Genomic DNA, 24,092 nt, shown 5'->3' with positions numbered 1-24,092 from the left:
GTGGGAGGTTTAAAGCACTTGCTGCTCGTGCACTAGGAGGTAAGTTTGAATACCCAGAACCCAAGTCAAGTGAAGCAGGGAAGCATAGGGCTGTCCTAAGGCAAGGTGGGGGGGGGCAGAAGTGTGTGAGCCAGGGGCACACACACCATGATAAGATAAAACTCATCTCCACTTTGTATAAAGAGCACTAGGTTCTTATGTTTGTGCTGTTACTCACCTGCATGAAGCAAGGTAGATCACTGAGCAACTCGCCATCCGTTTTCATTTCTGAGAAGTGAGGATAATGATACACAACATCCTTGTCTCTCCTAGATGCTGTTATGCCTTGGGTGCACACAGATAATACCTGTAACCCACCTTGGAGTCTGTCTTAGTTGGGGTTTCTGTCGCTGCAAAGAGACACCATGACCACAGCAACTCTTACAAAAATAACATGTAATTGGGGTGGCTGGATTGCAGTGCAGAGGTTCAATCCATTATCGTCATGGTGGGACATGGCACCGTGCAGGCAGATGTGGCGCTAGAGAAGTAGCTGGGAGTCCTACATCTTGCAGGCAACAGGAAGTGGTCTCATTGTAACATCAAGGGAAGCTTGAGTGAAGGAGACCTCAAGGCCCGCCTTCCCAGTGACACACTTCCTGCAACAAGGCCACACCCACTCCAACAAAGTTGTGTCTCCCAATAGTGCCATTCCCTTCAAGTCAGCACAGAGTCAGTCTACAAGACTGCTTAAAACTGAACACAGTTGTCTCTGAATCCCAGCCCTTTGCTTTCAGATCTGATGGAACACTTCCCTACACACATAACCCACGCGGGGTACATCCACACCCTGTGGCACCCTGGTAAAGAAACTGTCGCCATGGATATTTAAAGAAGAGACATATAAAATGCTAGATAGAGCCTTGTGCATGGTGGCTACTATAAAATAAAGCATCTACATCTACTGTTATCGTGTTATTTCTCCGTACGTGAAAGTAGATCTGATGTCACTCAATGCTCTGAATCTGTCATGTCACAAATTTGATTGTGTGATTTTCCATTTTATTTTATGTATAGCCCCAAGTCCCCCCAGTCTCTTGTCATTTGCCGATGTTGCAAACACTTCCTTGGCCATCACCTGGAAGGGGCCCCCAGACTGGACAGACTACAATGACTTTGAGCTGCAGTGGCTCCCCAGAGATGCACTTACTGTCTTCAACCCCTACAGCAACAGAAAATCAGAAGGACGCATTGTGCATGGGCTGCGCCCGGGGAGATCCTATCAATTCAGTGTCAAGACCGTCAGTGGAGATTCCTGGAAAACATACAGCAAACCAATTTCTGGATCTGTGAGGACAAGTATGGCTTGGTTTGCTTCTCTTGGCTTTCAGACGGGATGAGAGGATCATCTTACTCCAGTGGGGCTTCTTGGGTCGAATCCATAATCTTATTTGAGGAGGCCGGACTTGGCTTCAGAGAGAGAATGCATATTATCTTCTGTTGGGTAGAGGATAGATCGATAGAATCCTTCTAGGCTTCTGTAGGTAAGACTGGAGGAGTGCAATGGAAGCCAGTACATGAAAGATTCTGAGTCACGACAGTTACTTCCCAGCCTCCTCTTGGGCAGCGATCACATTTATTGAGTAATGATTCTGCCAGCCAGTGTTTTGGGCAGCTGTACATTTCCACCAATAAATCATCACAATAGAGTCGACTTCGCATCCAGGCCGGGAGCTTTCCTTTTAATCTCCAGGCTCACCTTCTGTCCAGCCAGTTTCTGTGTGGTCAACTGCATCTGTCTCCCCAGTTGTATTAGTGATTCTAAGAGACAGTGAACTAAGTCTAAGAGACTAGTGAACTAAGAGACAGTTCTCTCCCTTCTCGTGGGGTTTTTATTGTTGTGTTGCTTAGGTTTGGCTCTGCAGTGTTGAGGACCCTTGTCCTTGCGCATGCTAGGCAAGTGCTAAGTCACCTAGCTACATCCCAGCGACATTGCTGTTTCTTTTATATTTGTGTTTGTTTATCTATTTATTTCTGTGTGCACTCTCATGAGTGTGCATGTGTGTGCATGTCACAGTACACACAGACGTGGAGGTCAGAGGACAACTGTGGAAGTCTGTGTATTCTCTGTGATTGAACACAGACCATCAGGCTTGGTGGCAAGTACCTTCACCTAGCTGGCCCCATTTTGACTTTAAATGGTTGGTTGGTTTGCTTGTTTGTTCATTTGTTTTATTTTGTTTTAAAGACAGGGTCTCTCTGTGTAGCAGTGGCTGTCCTGGGACTCGCGGCTGTAGACCAGGCTGGCCTCAAACTCACAGATTTGTCTGCCTCTGCCTCCTGAGTGCTGGGATTAAAGGCACCACCAAACCGGGCTTAAATGTTTTTGTTTCAAAGTGCACTCCAGCAGCCAGAAATTTTCCTTGAAGTTCCTTAAAAATTTTCCTCCCCAAAAAACAATTCAATAAACTACGAGGACTGTTTGTGTACATCTCAGAGACAGTTTTCCCCAAAGATGCTTGAGGAAATGATTCTACCACACTCCTGAGTTGCATCTTCTCCTCTTTGCTCCTACAGAACCAGACAAGATACAGAACCTGCATTGCCGCCCCCAGAACTCGACAGCCATTGCCTGTTCTTGGGTACCGCCTGACTCCGACTTTGATGGTTACAATGTTGAGTGTCGAAAGATGGATACCCAAGAAATTGAGTTCTCCCGAAAGCTGGAGAAAGAAAAATCTCTACTCAACATCATGATGCTAGTACCTCATAAGAGATACTTGGTGTCCATCAAGGTGCAGTCAGCTGGTGTGACCAGTGAGGTGGTTGAAGACAGCACCATCACTATGATAGACCGTAAGTGTCCCCAGATGTCTGTGTGAGAGCTCCTGTCACACAGTGGATAAGGCTGTGCCTCCCTCTCAGCCATTTCTATCATTCTCCTTCCCTTCCACACAGCCTACATGTGCATAGCCCTGTGTCATTATGACTTGGAGAGGAGAACCAAAGGGAGACATTCGTCTGGGTAAAGTTCTCCATAGCAGACAAGTCGATACTAAAGTGCCGGAATGAGTTGGGATTTAAGTGCATCACCTTGCCTGGTCTAGTTAGTCTATAACTCGTGGGGCTTTTAAGCAATTTGGTGCTACAACCAGGGGAAATCCTGCAGAGGAGCCGTCTCCTTCATTTTGCTTAACGTGTCACGGCTAATTGTTGCCTCTGCCTACTTCTGTTCAGGAGAGGAGAATTTCCTCATGGCGTCTGTAATCTCACACCCGCGGGTGCCCAGAGGCTGACGTGACCATACACCTCCACCTCCCTGACTTGTTCAGGAGGTGAAAGCAGCCCCCCATGACCCTTCTTAGCTCCTCCCCTACCTCTTTTTCCAGGGCCCCCTCCGCCCCCTCCGCATGTCCGTGTGAACGAGAAGGAGGTACTGATCAGCAAGTCTTCCATCAACTTTACTGTGAACTGCAGCTGGTTCAGCGACGCCAACGGCGCCGTGAAATACTTCGCAGTGGTGGTGAGAGAAGCTGACGGTGAGTCGTGATGAACTAGTGAAACCAAAGACACAGAGGTGCCTCCTTAGGGGCCATGGGAGGGCTGCTCCACTGAAAGCGTTGGAAGAGTGTAGGAAATTAAAATTTTAATGCTCATTTTTGCCTCTGCTGGATACAGGGAGATACAAGTAGAGCTGCTTGGAGGCTCCTTTGTCAATGAACCCTGCTATCTTTAGGCATAATGATTAAATGAGAGGAGAATAATAATAACAATAGCAATGACAATAACCATTGAGCTGAACAGAGTTGCCCAAACTTGCAAGCTCAGCCCTCAAGAAGCTGAGGCAGGAGGATTTACTTGCTGCTGTACTATGCAGCAAGACCTATCTCACAAACAATGAAGGTCATTTTTAGAGCCCTTGCTCTTTTCCAAGACTGTTGGAAACACAGGACGACCCCCTTCTTTTGCACTCTGCCATCAGGTAGCAGTTCGTCTCAACCCCTTTTCTCTCTGTGTTTCCCAAATGCCTCTGACAGCCATGAACTCCCAAACTATGCATCAATTCACAAAAATTTCCAAAAGCTTGCAAGAGAGAAAAGGTGTTCACTTAAAGGATCACCTCCTTTGCTAAATGTTGTTTGCTTCGTCTTGCTGTTGCTTCCTTTTGGTGACTGGAAATATAATATGTATCCCAGTCTGATTTTTCCCTCACTCTGTAGTCCAAGCTGACCTCAGACTCACGAGTCTCCTGCTTGGATTACAGACATTTATTACCACAGCCAGCCTTTAACTTTTTAACAGTATTTCATTATCTAGTTTAGTAGAATATGCAGGGACTACCAGGTTTCCACGGGCTTGACAAATGCTATGCAGTACTTGCCACACTGTGATACACAACTGAATTGTAATCTTTAGAGTGTGTTGTAACACACTCTGTAACACACATTACCTGAGGGGGTGCTGTATTGGGAGTATAAGCACTGTTCAGGTCCCAAGTGTTAGTTCGCCCAAGTAGATACCAATGTGCAATGAGCATTAGTCTATTTTACCTTCTTTATTTTTCTCAAAATTATTTAAGTCATTATCCATGAATTTTCTTAAGCACCGCTGACGATCTTTGAGCCAATTATGGGTAAAGGGGGAATTTTAAAACAGGACAGACACTGGAACAATAACTAGACTAAATGGTATTTTGGTTTCACTGGGTATTTAAGAGTCTGTATGGGTTTTCATTCTATGTAGTTATATGAAATTTGTTATGCACAATTAATTAACTAATTTCAAGGGTCACTGCTACATCCCAAAATTCCTCATACTCTGTAATTGGAGATAAACTTGTGAGCAGCAGTAAAGGTAATGTGTTTCCACAACACACACATCTAGGGCATTGGCCAAAAGCTCACCAGTGGCAGGGCAGCCAGCCTTCTAGTCCACAGACAGATAGGTTTCCATTACTGGAGTCCAGAGTTCAGTGATGGCCTCTTGGTACCCAAAGAGAATCATCCATCCATATCCATGCACACTCATCCTAAAGGCAATATTCTTTTTTACTTCAACTTCTGTGAACAAAATAATATCTTCATTTCAGAACAGGTAAATGACAATTCAACCAGTCAAATGCAAGAAGTCATCTGTCACCTGGGACTTAAGTACACCTGTTCAAGATGGCTCTCCTGGTTAAGGGGGCATGGTAGAAGTGATGTATAAAAAGGGGAATCCAGAGAGCCTTCTGATAGCTTGAAGTCTCAGCTGGGTCCTTGGGAAGAGGAAGAGAGAAAGGACTCCCCACGTGTCTGTCTGGGACCTTTCCAAAATGTGAGCTGAGAATATAATATTGGGAGGACCTCAGTTCTTGAAATTAATCTCTCCTGGTCAATTCCTCTCTACCCACAAATCTGCTTCCCCAGAAACAGAATAAATAAAATAACAATAAATCAGGAGAAAATTTCTGAGATATACTGCCAGTGAACAGATCTTACTATATAAAGTCTTATTATATAAAAGGTGCTATGATAAACTCACTTCTGGAAGGGCATTGGAGATATATTCCCACCTCTATGATATTTTCCTTATTGGTTACGCTTTTTCTTTTTCCTCAAGCAACATAAAAACTAGTTCACAGTGTCTAAACAGGCTAGATAGACAGCAGGCTGGGTGGGCAGGGAGGGTATTCTGGGAAGTGCTCAGAGTGATTTGAGCTCAGATTTGAGCCAGGACCAAATTGTATCCAAGATAACAGAAGAGTAAGAATCTCTGGCCATGCATAGTGTCCTTGGGGGGAACAGCTGCTCTGCCTTGGAACATGATGTTTCTTATCTTTGTCTCCCAGGTCATTGGAGTTTCTACAACTACAGTGAGCTTAGCAAGCTAGATCATTGGGTGGCTTCTGTCTCTTGATGGGGTGTTTGTTACCAAGCATCTGAAGCTGTGGGGCATGTTATTATTTGATATAACTGATTGATTTGATAGTCTAGAAACCCAATTGTGTATTGCATAACTATAAAAATGATGTATAGTTCTTTTGGAATTAATCTTTTAATAGCATCTTTTGAGACTGCCAAATATGTATTATGGGATAACCGAAGATAGTGGATGAACATGTAGCCTTAGAAATGTAGCACTCAGCACATACACACACACACACACACACACACACACACACACACGTGCGCACACATGCTCATACACACACACACTCACACACCTGCACACATACACTCACATACACATGCTCATACACACACACACCTGCACACACACACACATACTCAGACACACTTGCCTATACACATGCTCATACACACATACACTCTTACACACACTCACACAACTCTCACACACATACTCACACACACTCATACACACACTCATGCTCATACACACACCTGCACACTCACACACCTGCACACACACACTCACACACACATGTTCATACACACACCTGCACACACATGCTCATACACACACATGCTCATACACACACACCTGTACACACACACTCACACACATACACACAGTCACACACACCTACACACACACATACTCACACACACACATACACTCACGTACTCACACACACCTGCACACATACACTCTCTCACACACACTCTTACACATACTCTCACACACTCACACACACTCTTACACACACACACTCACACACACACGTCTCTAACTGTGGGTTTTCTCCTGCAGGCATGGATGAATTGAAACCAGAAGAGCAACACCCTCTTCCTTCCTACCTGGAGTACAGACACAATGCCTCCATTAGAGTCTACCAGACCAATTATTTTGCCAGCAAGTGTGCCGAAAGTCCCGACAGCAGTTCTAAGAGTTTTAACATTAAGCTTGGTGCAGAGATGGACAGCCTTGGTGGCAAGTGTGATCCCAGCCAGCAAAAATTCTGTGATGGACCACTGAAGCCACACACTGCCTACAGGTTAGATGCATTGCCAGCATTTGCTGAAGAGACGTGCTGTATTTATGAGGTGCTCAAACAGCTGAACGACCACAGTGCATATGAACTCCCATAGATTAATAGCCTGCACTGCAAGATTATTATATTATATTATTATTTTACAGAGAGCAGTTTTTAAGGGTGGAGCCCCTGCCTCCATTCACAGGTAATGTGCAAAGGAGGCCTTTAGCATCGTACAAAAGCTCCAACGTGTTATGTGGAGCACTGAGGGACTTTAATAGATCATGCTTTCTCCTGCAACCGCTTTAGCATTTATCAAGTCATTTACGATGCTCGATGTTATGGAAATCTTCAGATAGGCTGAGTTTAGGGAGACTGAAATAATATAAAGCTCTACCATACACATTTTTTTTTAATTTTCAGAACATTTTTTATTTCCAATATTTTTCTTATACATATTGATCTCAGTTCCCTCTCCCTCCCAGCCTCCCATGCCTCCCACAGCCCCCCCCATCCCATCCCATCCCCCATTCACTCCCTAGGGAGCATGAGGCCTTCAATGAGGGATCATCAAAGTCTGTCAAATCATTTGAGGTAGGGCCTAGGCCTTCCCCTGTGTCTCTAGGCTAAGGGAGCATCCCTCCATGGGGAATGGGCTCCTAGAGTCAGTTCCTCAGTTCCTACACTAGGGATACATCCTGGTTCCACTGTCAGAGGTACCATACACTTCCCAGGCCTCCTAATGAGACCCACATTCAGGGGGTCTGGGTCGGTCCTATGCTGATTTCCCAGCTATCAGTCTGGGCTCCATGAGCTCCCCCTTGTTCAGGTCAGCTGTCTCTGTGGGTTTCTCCAGCCTGGTCTTGACCCCTTTGCTCATCACTCCTCCTTCTCTGCACCTGGATTCCAGGAGTTTGGCTTGTTCAGCTGTTCTAGCATACACTTTTAATGAGACTGGAATTATACTTACTCAGCTAGTGTGGAAACATGAAAGTGCTCTACTGTCCAGGCAGATCTCTTGAAGGGAGCCCTGAGTGGATTGAAACACCCATTCCTCACTCCTAAGTGGCAGCTGTTTGCTCTTCGTTGCCAGAAAGCACAGTTGCAGCCAGCAGAGCCTTCCCGCCCTAGGAATTTGTGGCATTCTTATTCTTCATTGTGTTTCCAAAAGCAAACAGACTCACCCAAACAGCATTCTCAAGAGAAAGGAAACCTAACTAAGTTCCTGTCTTGGGTGATAAGGCTACAGACATCCAAATTTATTATTTCCTCCGTGGAGGGATGATGAACCTCTCTGTTGGGTGCTGTGGCAAGTCTGATAACCCAGGCAACATGGTAGCCAGTCAGCTTCACTGTGAGCCGGTGTACATTCTGGCTGATCAGTGTCAAGCAAGGTCTCACAGACTCTTCCATATTTTGAGTCCCACTTCTGAGATCAAGTAGAATTTGTTTTTCCTGCCATTTCCCAAAGGAGACTGTAGCGTATCATCACACCTAAGAGAGTTCTTTGCCCCTCCTCCCCCATCAACAAAGGCAAGCAGATGGATCACTTTGGGCAAGAACTCCACGTAACCCACACAAGGTTGCTAGTACCTCTTGGGCAAGACTATGACCCCCAGAGTAAACATGAGCAACCCCAAGGATCTCTACTTCAAAAAGCTCATGGGTCTTCATGAAGTCAGAGCTCTTCCTGTCTTAATGAAAGTCACCGTAGTGACACTGGAAGCTTACAGTACCCTTTTTCATCGTCTTCCTTCAGATCCATTGTATCTATAGGCATATGTCTGACTTCCTCCATGGGAATGCATTTCCTGGGGTGGTAGGTGTTTTGCTTTATTCCTCTTATTATCCCTGGCTCCTAGAAAAGGGACCTGCACTTTGCAGGGCCTCAATAAGTGAACGGTTGTCTGGACGGGTGTGTGTGATTCCATAATCCATTCGACCCTGCATAACAACCGCCCGCCCACCCTGTTTCCCCTTGAACTCAATTTCCAGCCCATCCTTCTGCAGTCACTCACTGATTTGCATTTTAATTGATTGTTTTCTTGCAGAATCAGCATCCGGGCCTTTACACAGCTGTTTGATGAAGGCCTGAAAGAGTTCACAAAGCCCCTGTATTCGGACACTTTTTTCTCTTTGCCTATCACCACTGAGTCAGGTAAGGGCCTGTTCCATCCATGAGTGCCTTCTCCCGTCACCATGCCACCTACAGGAGCCATCAGTGCGGAGGGATGGCGACTTTCCTGATGGTGCTGGACATTTATTGTCCCTGGGATTTTAATACCCACGTGGCCATGGATGGGTGTGGATTAGAGGGATTACACGGGTTCTTCAGAACAGACCGGAAGGACATCAATCATAAAAGAGAGCCTACAGGGGTCAAAAATGTAAGCTGGCACAGAGGGCTCTCTGTTGTAGGTGGGACAAAAAATCTAGGAGGGTCAGGGAACCAGACCAGAGCATGGCAGGTTTGTAATAGCTCCCAGGCCTTAGTTTCCATTTACTGGAGGTGGTTGGAGCTGAACAGTTCTCAAGAAAGTCACAACACAGGGGCAACCAATCAGCAGGCATCCCACAACCCCCAGCTCCCTAAAGATAGCCTTCCCCACCCTGCCCCTGGAAAGTCCCTACCAATCCTGTGGACACTTTGTTTAGACCCACCAATCAGGTCCCAGACTAATCTCTCCCCCCCTGGAATTCCTCTAACCCTGCTTAAAAGGAGCTCATGAGCTTCACTGGGTGTTGCCATTTGCCACTTTTGACAGCTGGCTAGACCCCAACATGTTGGTAATATGAATAAACGCTCTTGCTGATAGCATACGTGACTGGTGGTCTTTCAAGGGATTTCTCATGGGCCCTAACACCAACCATGTATATGAAGCTGGTTCTATGTATCCACTGGTTCAATACTGTGTTTAAAAAAATATACACAGTATTCTTTGTGCTAATTATAAACAAACTTTCTTTTCCTGCCCTTGTTCTCTAGACAGTGTAGTCTACTGACCTCTGACACTGCATTTACATGTATAGGCATTGTCAATTAATCCAGAGGTGTACATCAAACAGAGGGTGTGTAGTTTAAATGCAAATGGTACACCACCATTTACGAATGGGGGGGGTCATGGAAGCAATCACCCTTAAACACTAGGGACAAGTGTACCTGTCAAAGAAGTGGGAAGGAAAAACACTAAGTATTAATTATGATATCCAAAAAATAGGTTAAAGGTGATTTTTGTCTTCCTTTGTTTGCTGTGTTTTCCTTTACATTAGTTAAAATCTTGGGCTGGTGAAACCGCTCAGTGGCTAAAGGCGCTTGCATCCAAGCCTGACTGTCGGAGTTTGATCTCCCAGCACCCACATAGGAAAGGCGAGAACCAACTCTGGCAAGTTGTCCTCTGGCCTCCACATCCACACCTTGGTGCACCCATGCACACCCATAAGGGAGCGAATGTAATTTAAAACATAAATTAAAATGTCGATGCAGAGGTTGGTGTGCCATCACTCACCTGTAGCCCAGTGGTAGAGCTCTGTCCTGGTATATGGGAGGACCCCACCCCCAAGTCCAATCCCCAGCACTGCGAAACAACAACAATAATTTTAAAAATTAAAATGTTCATTCGCAAGGTTTTGCCTAAATGTTTGGAGAAAACCTGTGTAGCAAGTTTGAGAGACAGTATGGGTGGTTACCCTTTAGAGCTAGTTTTACATTCTAAAGAAATCAGCTCCTGCAGATACTGTTTTTAATGTGAGAACCTGTGTTCAGGCATATTCTGTCTAAATCTGTTGTCTTACCACTGCCCTGATTCTGATTTCTCCGCTGTGATGATTATTGCACAACTCCCATCCCCTTGTTCTTGGACAGCACCACATACCAGCTTTCTTTGTCTGGTGTGTGGCAGACACACCCTTTTGCTCTGGAGATATTGTATTGGCCTCTCCTGATTCACGAGAAAGGATTGTCCAACTTCACAGACCTTCCTCTCTGTTTCTGGCAAATACAAGGATAACCGCCTTCATCTCAGGCCAGAGAAGGATCAGAAGAAGCCAGCTAAGAGGATTTGGATGTGCCCGGGTGTAATTTACTGTTGAGTAGGGACTTTGCAAACATGATTCTTTCCGATTTGAACTATTAGGATACAACAGAAAATTTATGTAGTTCAATAAATAAGACACTATAAGCAAATATTCAAATCAAAATCATAAACACATAAAAGGAAAATGACTGTGTTGATTTGATGATTAATGTAAGTCAATATAGAATAAACAGATCTACTGTCTAGGAGTGGAGCTCCTAAAATGGGCTACTCCACAGAACTAAACCAGAAAGGCAAAGGCAAAATAGGAAGGCTTTTCAAATAAAAAACAGACTCATAGCAATGAATACTTACAAGTAAAGATGCATGGACTACAGGGTGATTCACGGAGCCACACTACAGCTTCCACGATATGATCATCTTCCTCCTCCTCCTCCTCATTTTTCCTCTCCCTTCTCCTCCTAGTTCTTTGGTTGGTTTGGTTGGTTTTGGTTCTTCACTTGAGTTTTGTTTTATCTTGAGAGAAGAGGTTGCAAGGGCAGAGAGAGGGTACCAGAGCATGGAAGATAAGTAGGATTGGGATGCAAGATGTAAAAGCCACAAGGAATCAGTTTTAGAAGGAAAAAAAAAAAAAAGACACACATCATCAACCTCCAGAAGTGATAAACTTTTACTGGAAGCCAACCTGCCTGTAACAGGATGTAGGCAACTCTCTCACCACAGCTGCTACTCATGGCCTTAGGACAGCCAATACCTCACTGTGGGCGTCTCGAGCAGCGCGAATAACAGCATTCCTTAAGAAGACAGCTTTCATAGCTTTCCAATTGGTTTCTGGCCACTAATTTTCTCTCCTTTTGTTTGCTGCTTCCCTCTGGGCTATCACAGAGCCCTTGTTCGGAGTTATTGAAGGAGTGAGCGCTGGCCTGTTTCTAATCGGCATGCTGGTGGTCCTTGTTGCCTTCTTCATTTGCAGACAGAAAGTTAAGTAAGTATGAAGATCAGGCTCGGGGTCACAAACATAGACTCTCCTGAAGATGCCTCTTAGCCCGAAAGAGGAAAATAATTTCTCTAGGTTAAATCACCAGAGTTTCCTTAGTAAAAAACAAGAGTCAAACTCTGAATCCAGGATTCATAGCTCTCCATGTCTCCTCCAAACCACACATGCACTGGGCTCTCACCAACACATACATGAGAGGCCATCAGTAGATCTATTTAAACATAAAACAAAACCTTTTTGCACCGGCAAAATTGTTGGTACATATCCTCATGAAGACAGACTTTTCCAACCTGCGTGCCCACATGCTTTGCCGACATGCCCTAGACAGTTCGGCTGGCATGACCATATTGGGATTTGTTAGCCACCCTAATTTCAGAAAGAACTAAAGCATGTACTTTCCAGCAGCCGACCCTTGATTTTTCTCACTCTGAATTCTCCCTGGCATCCAGGTTTTCTGGTTTAGGGACTTCTTAAAGAAACTTTTATTGAGTGTGGGAAGCAATTATGACCTGCAGCCAAACATTAGGTGGCAAATCTTCCAGGTATTCCTGAGATGTGTTCCTGAGTGGACAAGACTATATTGGTCCATCTCCTCTTCCTCCCCCAAAGAGATGTCGGCTGAGGGCAGACCTCCATGGAATCTGAAAGTTTCACATTTGTAAAAGTGTGCAGAGCCTTACCCTAAATGGGGAATGTTGTAACATAATTAGAATAGAGAAATCTGTGTCCTATGTTTCAGCCATGGCCGGGAAAGGCCATCTGCCCGCCTGAGCATCCACAGGGATCGGCCTTTGTCTGTCCATTTGAATCTGGGCCAGAAAGGGTAAGTTCCAAAGTTTCCTTTGCATTGTTTACTGAACGATGGTATTCTGTGAGATTTGCTAACAAGCCCCCCCCCCTTTTTTTTTTTTTTTTTTGTCTGTCTCACAGCAACCGAAAAACCTCTTGGTAAGAGAAAACGTATTAATTAATCTGCTTTTGAAATACAACTCGGACTGATTACAGCTCTTTCCCGGTGTCTTCACTGACATTCCTCTCCTTCTGTTTTCAATTACAGCCCCATAAAGATAAATCAGTTTGAAGGGCATTTCATGAAGCTGCAGGCTGACTCCAACTACCTTCTGTCCAAGGAATACGAGGTACCACGCAGGCCGGGGGAAGCTGGTGCACCCCACGGGTAGAATTCCCTCTTGACTGTTACTGTGAACCTTGGCTGGGATGCTTACAGTCTCAGCACAGCTGAGATGCTCAGCTTCCTGAACATCATCCCACCTGTTTCTCAGAGGCCAGTTTGAGCTGGACGCGCACAGCCAACAACGTACTTTCTGGTCAATGGGAAAGAGAAATTTCAGTGCGGCGCTGTCAAGTGCTCAGCCTGGACATTTGCTTATCTGGGAAACAGTGTAGTTTGGGAAGGAGTGCCCAGGCTTTGAACGCGGATCTCAGTTTTACCACATTTGCATGCTGGAGTGGGGTACTTATCATCCTTAAGCCCCTCTGTAGGATGGCATTAGGAGCATCTCCCATGTGGGGCTGTGGAAAGAGCCAGAGCCCATGCATACGGTGTTCTGTAAACTGCAAGCCATGCACATGTGTGTACGTATGGTGCTATGTATCGCAGGGGTTGAATGAGCTGCCTTATTTTACAATCCCCACTTGCAAACTTTTCTCTTTTTTTTAAACCTAACAGGACTTAAAAGACGTGGGTCGAAACCAGCCATGTGACATTGCTCTCTTGCCTGAGAATAGAGGGAAAAATCGATACAACAACATACTGCCCTGTAAGTCTTGTGCGGAACTTGTGGCATAATCACATAAAAGCCACAAGCATGAGTGTGCACGAGTGTGAGTGAGCATGTGTGTGTATGTGTGTGTGCTCGCGCATGTGTGCATGTGTAGAATAGCTAGATATGTACCCTCTTGGGCTCTAAACGACTTTAGTAAGGAATGTTTCAATTGCTCACACACGTCTCTCACAAGGATAATGGCCATTTTACATTCTGGTTCTGAGGTATCTCCCTTTGCTGTTCTGACTTTTTCTTCACGGTCTCTGGTCAGCGATTTTTAAGAAAAGCAACCTACCCTATCGGGTAAAGCAATCGCAGGTGGTTTTTCTGGCCAGTATTTATTCCAGAAGACAAAGACAGCTGGCCATGCATTAAACGAGTGTTGTAATGCCGCAAAGGAAACCACAGATGGGGCTTCCCATGGTCTCCTACAGCCACTGTTTATGTGTCACCAATGTCACACGCCCCGAGTTACCCTGTCAGAACCCCAACTATTAAACAGATACAGGGACACTTCTCTTGAGGCTGCTGTGAGGACCAGAGGTAGGGCAATCTAATACCATATTGCCTACACGGGAATAGCACTCCACGTAGACACTGCGCCAAACCTTTCAATACATCTCCTTCCAGATGATACGTCAAGAGTCAAGCTGTCCAACGTAGATGACGACCCATGCTCTGACTACATCAATGCCAGCTACATCCCCGTAAGTGAACTCCCAGGCTGCGGTGTCCAGGCGGAAGCGTGGACGACACTGATGCAGGACATGTCACTCCTTCCCAGCTACCCCACTGCTTTGTCTAGAAGCACTTGCAAGATTTAAAAGACTGTGTCTAGTGGCCATAAAACACAGCCTGTTTGCTTCAGGCACTCTAAGCCCTCTTTTGTCCCAATGGCCACGGCCAGGTGAGACTCATGAAGCTACGGTGCTTCCTTCTACGGCCCTGGGATAAGTGAAGCCAGAGCAGCTCGAAAGAGCAGCCCCCATGGCTAAGGCTGCCATGCCAAGAGGGCCAACCTCTTGTTACTTGGATTTTTGGAAGCCTGCCTCTCTCTCTCTCTCTCTCTCTCTCTCTCTCTCTCTCTCTCTCTCTCTCTCTCTCTCTCACACACACACACACACACACACACACACACACTTCCAAGTTGTGCTAACTTCTGGGATCTGATGCTGACTTACATCTTGCCAACCTCCCACACACACCACAGGGAATGAGGCTTTAAAGGTCAGAAAAAAAAAAAAAGTAAGTAAGAAAGAAAAAGATCTGAATTTCACTTCTGTCCCTGACTGACCCCATGACAATGACACAGCAAGTTCTGTCACCTCATTGAGCCCCTAATTCCTTTTCCAAAAAAATTAGGGAAACGCCTCAAAGTATTGCCTATGCATTCAATAGATGCCACCCAATCAAGTGGTAGCTACAATCCAAACACTGAGATGTAGAAAGGAATTACATCTGTAAGAGAGCTGGTGAGCGGTCAAGACCTTGAAGAGTCACCGAGCAGTGCCATGCTTACCCTGCCAGAGCAGTGTCTCCTATAGGAACGGACAACATTTGCATCTCAGTGCCGTCCATTCTATCTAGGAGGTGGGCAGAGCCTGGTATTTTGCATTTCTAAGGAGCTCCCGTGCGATCCCATCCCTGCCAGTCTGAGGACCACACTGAGTAGTAAGAGACTAGAGGTTACCACTGAGGAGGATGTCACCCGATAGAGAGGAAGATGGAAGGTGACTTGGGTCAGGCGGACAAGGTGCTGAGGTTAAATACAGAGTAGCCAGCTGAGAAGCATCGTGTGGTGGCTGGGTTGTGGATGGCAGAGCTGATGTAACACAGAGAGGCGATGAGAAATGAGCTTCCACTAAGACCTGAAACTAATTCTGTAGCGATGGAGTGAAGAATGAGTTAGCGGTAATATCTAGGTCGCCACGGTTAGGATTAAGTCAGGTCTTCGCACGTCCACACACACTGCACACTATCTGGTAAAAGCCCAGGGCATCAGTGGCGCCTTTCCCATTAAGCTTCCTTTGCATGATATCTCTTCACAAGTTATTGTGATTGTCAATTATCCAAACAGACTACTACAATCAGTCCTTTGAACAGTTTAAACACACACACACACACACACACATAGGTACACATAGACACACAAACACTGACCACACACACAGATACACATAAAGGCACACACAGACATATAAACACACACTCACACACTCACACTCACAGAGGCATACATGGATACATACATGGGTACACACACACACTCACACTCACAGAGGCACACATGGATACACACATTGTACACACACACACACTCACACACTCACACTCACAGAGGCATACATGGATACACACATGGTACACACACACACATAGAGGCATACATGGATACACACATGGGTATACACACACACACTCACACTCACAGAGGCACACATGGATACACACATGGGTACACACACAAACACACACACACACACACACATACACACATACAGGAGTAAAATTGTGGCCGGACTCCTCCATTTTCCTTTACAACAGTCTCAGATGATAAAGGGGATAAACGTGGTTTTGAACAATGGCCCAATACTCTTGCCTTTGTCCTTCCCACTCCCAAGCCTGGACTCCTGTTCATGTCTCGTTCTCCACTCCAGGCCCTGGCAGAGATGACCACACCCTCTAACCTGCAAACTAACCCTTTGTTTACAGCTCTGAAGAGCCCATTGTTTGTGACTCCCCATATTGTAAATTCATCACAGGGTAACAACTTCAGAAGAGAATATATCGCCACTCAGGGACCGCTTCCTGGCACCAAGGATGACTTCTGGAAAATGGCGTGGGAACAAAACGTCCACAACATCGTCATGGTGACCCAGTGTGTTGAGAAAGGCCGAGTGAGTAGAGAGCCTTCCTGCCTTGCCTGCCTGGCTTTCCTTTCTGCTGTTCTGATGGGATTCTGTCCTCCTTCTCCATCCAGAGTCACACCCACAAACCCAAGGAGAGACCCTGGGAGACAGCTGTTAGGGAATTAAAGCCACTTGGTTGTAAAACAACCTGGGTCCTTATTTAAATTCTGGATCAGATATTTCGTCCAAAGCTGTTTGTATGTGAAGCCTGGGATAGTCAGAAGTAAACATGAGCAGGAAAAAAGCCTGACCCCATGTATGCTCAGCCCTACAGAGTGTGGGTAGAGGGAGACCCCATCAGAGGTGAGGAGCCTCTTGGAGAGAAGTATTGTAGGCTGTAGTGGCAGACACAAACCAAAATATCTGAACTATTACTAAAAGCTCTCACATTTATAATTCCCATATATAATCTCCTGTATTACACAAGTACTTTTAGGATTAAAAGGCTAAATGTAAAGAGCTCCATATGTATATGTTGGATTTCCAGACCATCTTCCATCATTCTGGCTAGAATGGGACCCCTGTCTTTTTCTGCAAGTCTTATTAGATGATATTTATATGATATATGCAAATACAAATACTGATGAAATGGCTAGATTCCATATCCATGTAAACATATTACATACCCATGTAAACAGACATTCAGTACCCTTATGTAGCTATATCTGCCTGCCTCGTCATACATAGTAAAAGAAAAGCCATGTTCACCACACTTGATACCCAAGTCTACACACAGCGATACAAATATATATTGATAGTCAATAAATATGCATCTTATAAAATGCATCAATTTTAATTCATATGTTCCACAACACATATCAAAACATACTCTAATGTCAGTCTTCATCTCTTTGTGCATAGAAATACTTGTTTATTAACAGGTCTAATTTCTCAAAGATCCCTTTGACATGTGACCCAGATAAGGAAAGTGATAAAAAAAAAAAAAAAAAGTATGAACAAAACGGCCAGGAAGACAATGCCTTTTGCCTTCCTCTATTTGGTTAGGTCTTTCTTCAGAAAGACATTTCTCCTCTCCTCTTTGACGTTATTGGGGAAGGAATCCTAGGCGTGTGCATGCTATGCAAGGCCTCTCTGCCACTGAGCTATGGCTCCAGCCCAAGACGCAGAGATTTTAAGTCTTTGTTTATACCGGCCAGTGGGTCCCGAACACTGAAGAAATCATTGAGGAAAAAGACAAAAATAAAAACTCAATTTGTCACAAAAGAGGAATCTGAAGGTTGGGATTGAGACTTGCTTTGGGGGTGGCGGTGGGGCATTTTCTTGCTATCCCTTGGAGTAGCAGCCCATCTGTGTCATTGGCCATGAGCAGGCTAATGGAAAGTAGGTGACCAGGTTTCTTTAGTAGCTGCTCCCAACTCGGGAAGGGACTTTAAGGAGGGAGAGGCCCCCACCTCACTGTTCAGTTCACAGACTCACCTTTCCCGTCTGTTATCTTCTAGGTAAAGTGTGACCATTACTGGCCCGCGGACCAGGACTCTCTCTACTATGGTGACCTCATCCTCCAGATGGTGTCAGAGTCTGTGCTACCCGAGTGGACCATCAGAGAATTTAAGATATGCAGTGTATGTTGGTTTGCTTGACTTCATTTTAAAACCCAACTTAGAAGCCAGGTACTGTGGTTATGTATTTGGAACCCCAGAATCCGGGAGGTAGAGGCAAGAAGAAATTCAAGGTCACCCTCAAGTCCATAGAGAACTTGGGGCAAGCCTAGGCTACAAGAGACCCTATCTCAGGAAAAGAATAGGAAGGAGAGAGGGAGGGAGGGATGGAAGAAGGGAGAGAAAGGGGAGGAGGGAGGGAGGGATAGAAGGAGGGAGGGAGGGAATAAAAGAAACAACCCAGCTTACACAGAGGAGACTGTGAATCCTGAGTTCCCTGGCCCGTAGCCCGTAGCTTCAGACCACGGAAGCTCGTGTGTGACACAGTTGTCAGAGTCCTTGAGTCCTTCCCTCAGCCATGCCCCTTGTCATCTGCTCTCCATCCCCGCAGGAAGAACAGTTGGACGCTCACAGACTCATCCGCCACTTTCACTACACAGTATGGCCAGACCACGGAGTCCCAGAGACCACCCAGTCGCTGATCCAGTTTGTGAGGACAGTCAGGGACTACATCAACAGAAGCCCGGGAGCAGGGCCCACCGTCGTGCATTGCAGGTACGGCGACCTGAGGGGTGTTCAAGGCGGAGGCAGCATCCCTAAGAGTCTGCAGCAAGGCAAAGGCGCATGGCCACGGGGTTCCTCCAAGCCAACCAGGCTGCCCCACCCAGGCGCGTCCACTGTGCTCTTCCCTACTTCCGCGGCCTCCACGCCCTCCACCCGGCCCCCACCTCACCTCCAGTCCAGTGTCTGTCTCATCTTGCACTCTAGCCAAGGCGCTCACTCCGCCAGTTCCTTCTTTCGTCTTGCTTCCTCGATTTTTCTAGATTAATTTTTTAAGATTGTCACACGGACCACTAGGTTCCACTGTCACATTTTCACACATGGATGTCCTTATACTTTATTTGTGTGCGTTTTCCTCCCCATATAGCCCGCCTTCCTCTGATGGGTTCTTCATATCACATGCATTCTATCACCTTCTTCCCTCTTGAGATCACTGTCTCCTCTTTCATGGCCCCCTTTCTAGTTCTCTCTCTCTCTCTCTCTCTCTCTCTCTCTCTCTCTCTCTCTCTCCACACACACACACACACACACACACACACAGACACACACACACACACACACACACGCACGCACACGCACACGCACACCCAAGCACACACTGTATTAGCTACTTTTCTGTTGCTGTGATAAAATACCTTATGGGAGAAAGGGTCTCTTTGGGCTCATAGTTGCAGAGGCTTTGAGTCCATTACGGCAGGAACAGCATGGCAGCCAGCGGCAACGTGGCGGGCGGCGGTAGGAGCGGAGCGGCTGCTGAGAGCTCACACTCACATGGTCAACTATAAGCAAGCCGTAAGAGAGTGGACAGGAAGAGGGGTGTGGCTATAAACATGCAAAGCCCGCCCACAGTGACACACTTCCTCCCGTAAGGCCACACCTAGCCCAAGAGCACTGCTAACTGGGGAACAAGTATTCAAACGCCCCAAACTGTGGGAGATGTCTCCCGTTCAAATTACCTCCTGTAATTTTTCATCTATGTCCTGAACAAAAGAGAACGCATGTAATTTTCATTCTGAGTCTGGTGCACAGACTTATTCTTGCTTCCTGTTTGTTTTGTTTTGTTTTCGAGACAGGGTTTCTCTGTGGTTTTCGGCTACTTTCTTCTCTTTGAGATAGCTTTCTCGGTTCTCTTGCTGAAGAAGCCTTATCCACCGATGGAGCTCACTGCCCTAGACTCCCCTCCAGGTCTAGTCCCATTATCTTATTCGCTGGTGATGCTGTCACAAAATACCGCAGGCTAGGTAAAGGGACTCAGAGGGGTGGTCCCCTCTGGAGCCCGGATTAGCCAAAGGCCACACCCAAACACCAATTTCCCACAGGAACAGATACTTTACTAAGCAAGGCAGAGAGACAAGATGGCTGAATCTGAATCAGGTAGAAATGGCAGTGAATGGCTTTGCAAGTGTTAATTTTAATGGAGAAAGGGGCAGGTCTGTGTTTGAATGAACTGGGATGCATTGGTAAGTGTTGGTTGGGTATTTTAATTAGGGTAGTCAAAATAATGAATTTTGATTCCTGGACCTTGGGGTTTTGATAGTTGGACCTTGGCCATCAACCTCAGGAATGAGACCTTGGCCAAACAAAGGGATAAACCCTGGTGGCTAGCTTACACAATCTAACGGTTTAGCGAGGGGGAGGAAGCTAAAAGCCAAAACTTGTCAGCGACATGTTCACTAAACCAGGGCCTGTGCTTGCCATGCTTGGGGACTTTCACTGGGCAATTTATAAACAACAGAAATGTATCTCTCACAATTCTGGAAGCTGCAGGGTCATGCTACAGACAGACTGGTGTCTATTAGGGACATGTATGCCCTCCAGAGAAGAGGAACCTGTGTCCTTACATGGAGGAAAGAAGGCAGAGGGGCTTCGCTAACTCATCCCAGCATCCCAGTTGTCTGTAGCCAAGCTTTGCTCTTAAATTTCTTTTTCTCCCTTGACTTTTCCTTGCTTCGGTTCATCTGTCCATAAAATCAGCTTAACAAGCCATCTTTCTCTCTCTGGGCAGCCTGGTGTTTAGCTAATTAATGTTTGCTGCACACTTTGATAGCCCTAACTGAATGGCACTAATAAATACAGAGCAGATAATTGCTACAGTAAAAGAAATGTCAAGTGTGTTAATTTCTCCCCAGCAGCCACACACCCTAGGAGCCCTGCTTTTTTATGTCTTTGGACCTCAGTGCTTTAACGGGGATATGAAACGCACAGGGTCTCCTGCTTTCTGAAGAATGGCAGGCACTTTCTTTCAGAATCATTGGAGAACTGTCTGAATCTTATAAATGTGTCCATTGCCAGCCAAAATAACCAGAGGGAGTGTCTACAAACAATACTGAGCCAGACGTTTAATCCCAGCACTCAGGAGGCAGAGGCAGGCGGAGCTCTGTGAGTTTGAGGCCAGCCTGGCCTACAGAGTGAGTATTAGGAGAGGCTCCAAAGCTACAGAGAGAAACAAACAACCAAATATGGAAGACAAAAGTGAGGACATTTGCAAATGTCACAAGTCTCACTGGTCTTAACCTGAGGATTGAGGAAGGGGTTGGCGTTCACTTACTGGTGGAGGTAGCGTCACTGGCCTTTGCTCGGCAAGTGTTAGGTGTCAAGCATTTTACGTGGATTGCCATAGCTAAATGCTAAAGACAACATTGGTGCAGAAACCTTGGCGTGTCTTTAGTGCATGCAAAGCATGCGTGAATGGGGAATGAAAAGGCATCTCCTGTGGGCTCTGGAGAGCCCTTATTAAAGTAATTACTGAAGTGGGCAGGCAGGCATGAGCTCTCCCTCTTCTGTATTCCTGGCTGGAATTTTAGTCTGGGTTGAATAAGAACAAACTCATCTTGGTATCACCAGTTTGCACAGCATCGAGAGTCCTGTGTTAAGGAACAGTTTAGCAAGGTCTAGCAAAAGTGTTCATTCCCTTTAGACAACCCAGTGGTGCCCCTTCTAGCTACCAACTGCTGAGCAATTGCCACTGGTTTTCACTGGTGCATGAACTGGTGCATGAATTTTAATAGAAAACGAAAAATGTTCTCATGCTCTACAGAAGGAAGTAGACTGGCAGTGGTTTGTGGCTTCTTGAGAATATTTAAAAGAAGTTGGAAATAAGCCAAGTGTAGTCGCATGTGTCTGTGAGCCCAGTTCTTGCTTGGAAGACAAAGTCAGGAAGACCATGAGTATATAGCAAGGCTCTTCCTCAAAAAAGAATAAAATAAAATAAAAACAGAAACAAGTGAACAATGGGGGAGGGGTGGAAGAGCAAATGAGAGAGAGAGAGAGGAAAGAGATTAAATTAGTTCCTATCACAAATGGATAAGTCTCAAAACCATACTTACAGTACTGAGTGGAGAATTTGGCAAAAGAACATGTAGTATCTTAAGCATTTTAGTAAATGTTCACAATGTACAAACTGTTCTTTTAAGATTGGCAGATATGGAGGAAAATTATAAAAATAGGCACGAGTTCGATTTATACCAAGGTCAGAGTGGTACTTACATCAATGGAGTGAGGGTTAGGGGGAAACAGGAAGAGATAGACCACGGGGCTCTGGGTAGACCATGGGGGCTCTGGGTAGACCATGAGGGCTCTGGGTAGATGATGGGGACTCTGGGTAGACCATGGGGGACCATAGGGGCTCTGGGTAGACCATGGGGGCTCTGGGTAGACCATGAGGGATCTAGGTAGACTGTGGGGGCTTTGGGTAGACCATGGGAGCTCTGGGTAGACAATGAGGGCTCTGGGTAGATCATGGGGGCTCTGGATAGACCATGGGAGCTCTGGGTAGACAATGAGGGCTCTGGGTAGATCATGGGGGCTCTGGGTAGACCATGGGGCTCTGGGTAGATCATGGGGGCTCTGGGTAGACCATGGGAGCTCTGGGTAGACAATGGGGGCTCTGGGTAGACAATGGGGGCTCTAGGTATACCATGAGGGCTCTAGGTAGATCATGGGAACTCTGGGTAGACCATGAGGGTTCTGAGTAGATCAAGGGGACTCTGGGTATACCATGGAGCTCTGGGTATACCATGGAGGCTCTAGGTATACCATGAGTGCTCTAAGTAGATCATGGGAACTCTGGGTAGACCATGAGGGTTTTAGGTAGATCAAGGGGACTCTGGGTAGACCATGGGGGCTCTGGGTAGACCATGAGTGATCTAGGTAGATCATGGAGACTCTGGATAGATCATGGGGGCTCTGGGTAGATCATGGTGTCTCTGGGTTATCTTTCTTTGAGAGAGAGCACTCCTGTGGAAAGAAAGATTCCTGTGTTCTCCCTCAGTTTGAGGGACAGAACAAAGATGCCCAGAGTCTCTTGATGAAGTAATGGAAGGGGAATTATACCAGAGACCCCATCTTCTGTCTGATTCTCTCCAGTGCTGGTGTGGGCAGAACTGGGACATTTGTTGCCTTGGACCGGATCCTCCAGCAATTGGATTCCAAGGACTCCGTGGACATTTATGGAGCAGTGCATGACCTAAGACTTCACAGGGTTCACATGGTTCAAACTGAGGTGAGAATTCTAAGCCAGAGGACAACAGTTTCCTTCCCCACACCTCACCCTTCACCCCCATCCTAAAACTGTCCAGGATACCTTAGCAAGAGAGAAAAGTGGACATACGTATTTTCTGGGACCTCATATTTTGAAGCAAATCTCAGTGACCTTCAGTACAGGGTATGTTCTTTACCAAGCATCATCTCGGGGAAGAATTCATTTTGGTAGGCAGGAAGAAAGATGGCGTACTCTGTGAAAGCATTATAGATGGGGAGAGCTGGCTAAACCAGCTCAGTTAGGAACTCATTTTAAGGCAGTCCGGTAGATAAGCACAGGTTCTTCCATAAGGAAATTTCTAACCACTTCTTACCCCTAGCTCTGCCCCCTCCACGTACATCCGTGTCTCTGGACACACCAAGGGCTGTATATCCATCGGGAAGGTCTCAGGTTTCCCTTTGAACAAGGTTTTGACATTTACAGATGGCTTGAAGTTACTGACCCATAGTATTTGTTTTCATTTCCAAGCTAGGAAGCTGAGGCTAAAACCGTTGGCACAAAATCCACATGGCCAAGCTTGGACCCTGTTCTGGAAAATCCTAGCTTTTGACTACCAAGCCATTGCCCTACAGCCCCACAGCCAGATCGATACATTCAACTTATGTATACTGAATGCATCTCACTTTTACATTAACACCTTCCGAAGCCCAGGTTCTCCTCTCATTGGGTTTCCCAATTTTTGTTCAAGTAACTCCAGGAGGAAAGGCAAGATCTAAAAGGCTTTCTGGGGATGAAAATTCTATGTAC

General features: G+C 46.0%; 1 protein-coding gene across 1 annotated transcript in view; it reads left to right on the top strand.

Moving 5' to 3' along the window:
• Ptprb (protein tyrosine phosphatase receptor type B) overlaps positions 1–24,092 on the top strand; it is a 97,228-nt gene that overhangs the window by 66,565 nt on the left and 6,571 nt on the right. The window contains exons 18-32 of the mRNA XM_051176223.1: positions 1,057–1,338; positions 2,557–2,835; positions 3,369–3,518; positions 6,676–6,919; positions 8,950–9,056; positions 11,818–11,917; positions 12,669–12,752; positions 12,860–12,877; positions 12,987–13,068; positions 13,620–13,710; positions 14,347–14,423; positions 16,479–16,613; positions 18,086–18,208; positions 18,636–18,799; positions 23,171–23,306. Coding sequence (XP_051032180.1) covers positions 1,057–1,338; positions 2,557–2,835; positions 3,369–3,518; positions 6,676–6,919; positions 8,950–9,056; positions 11,818–11,917; positions 12,669–12,752; positions 12,860–12,877; positions 12,987–13,068; positions 13,620–13,710; positions 14,347–14,423; positions 16,479–16,613; positions 18,086–18,208; positions 18,636–18,799; positions 23,171–23,306 — 2,072 coding nt within the window. The remainder of the gene's footprint in view (positions 1–1,056; positions 1,339–2,556; positions 2,836–3,368; positions 3,519–6,675; positions 6,920–8,949; positions 9,057–11,817; positions 11,918–12,668; positions 12,753–12,859; positions 12,878–12,986; positions 13,069–13,619; positions 13,711–14,346; positions 14,424–16,478; positions 16,614–18,085; positions 18,209–18,635; positions 18,800–23,170; positions 23,307–24,092) is intronic.

This window comes from Phodopus roborovskii, unplaced genomic scaffold, assembly GCF_943737965.1.
Source record: "Phodopus roborovskii unplaced genomic scaffold, PHOROB, whole genome shotgun sequence".
In the NCBI taxonomy this organism is placed as follows: Eukaryota; Metazoa; Chordata; class Mammalia; order Rodentia; family Cricetidae; genus Phodopus; species Phodopus roborovskii.
This window is presented reverse-complemented; position numbering and strand designations above follow the sequence as displayed.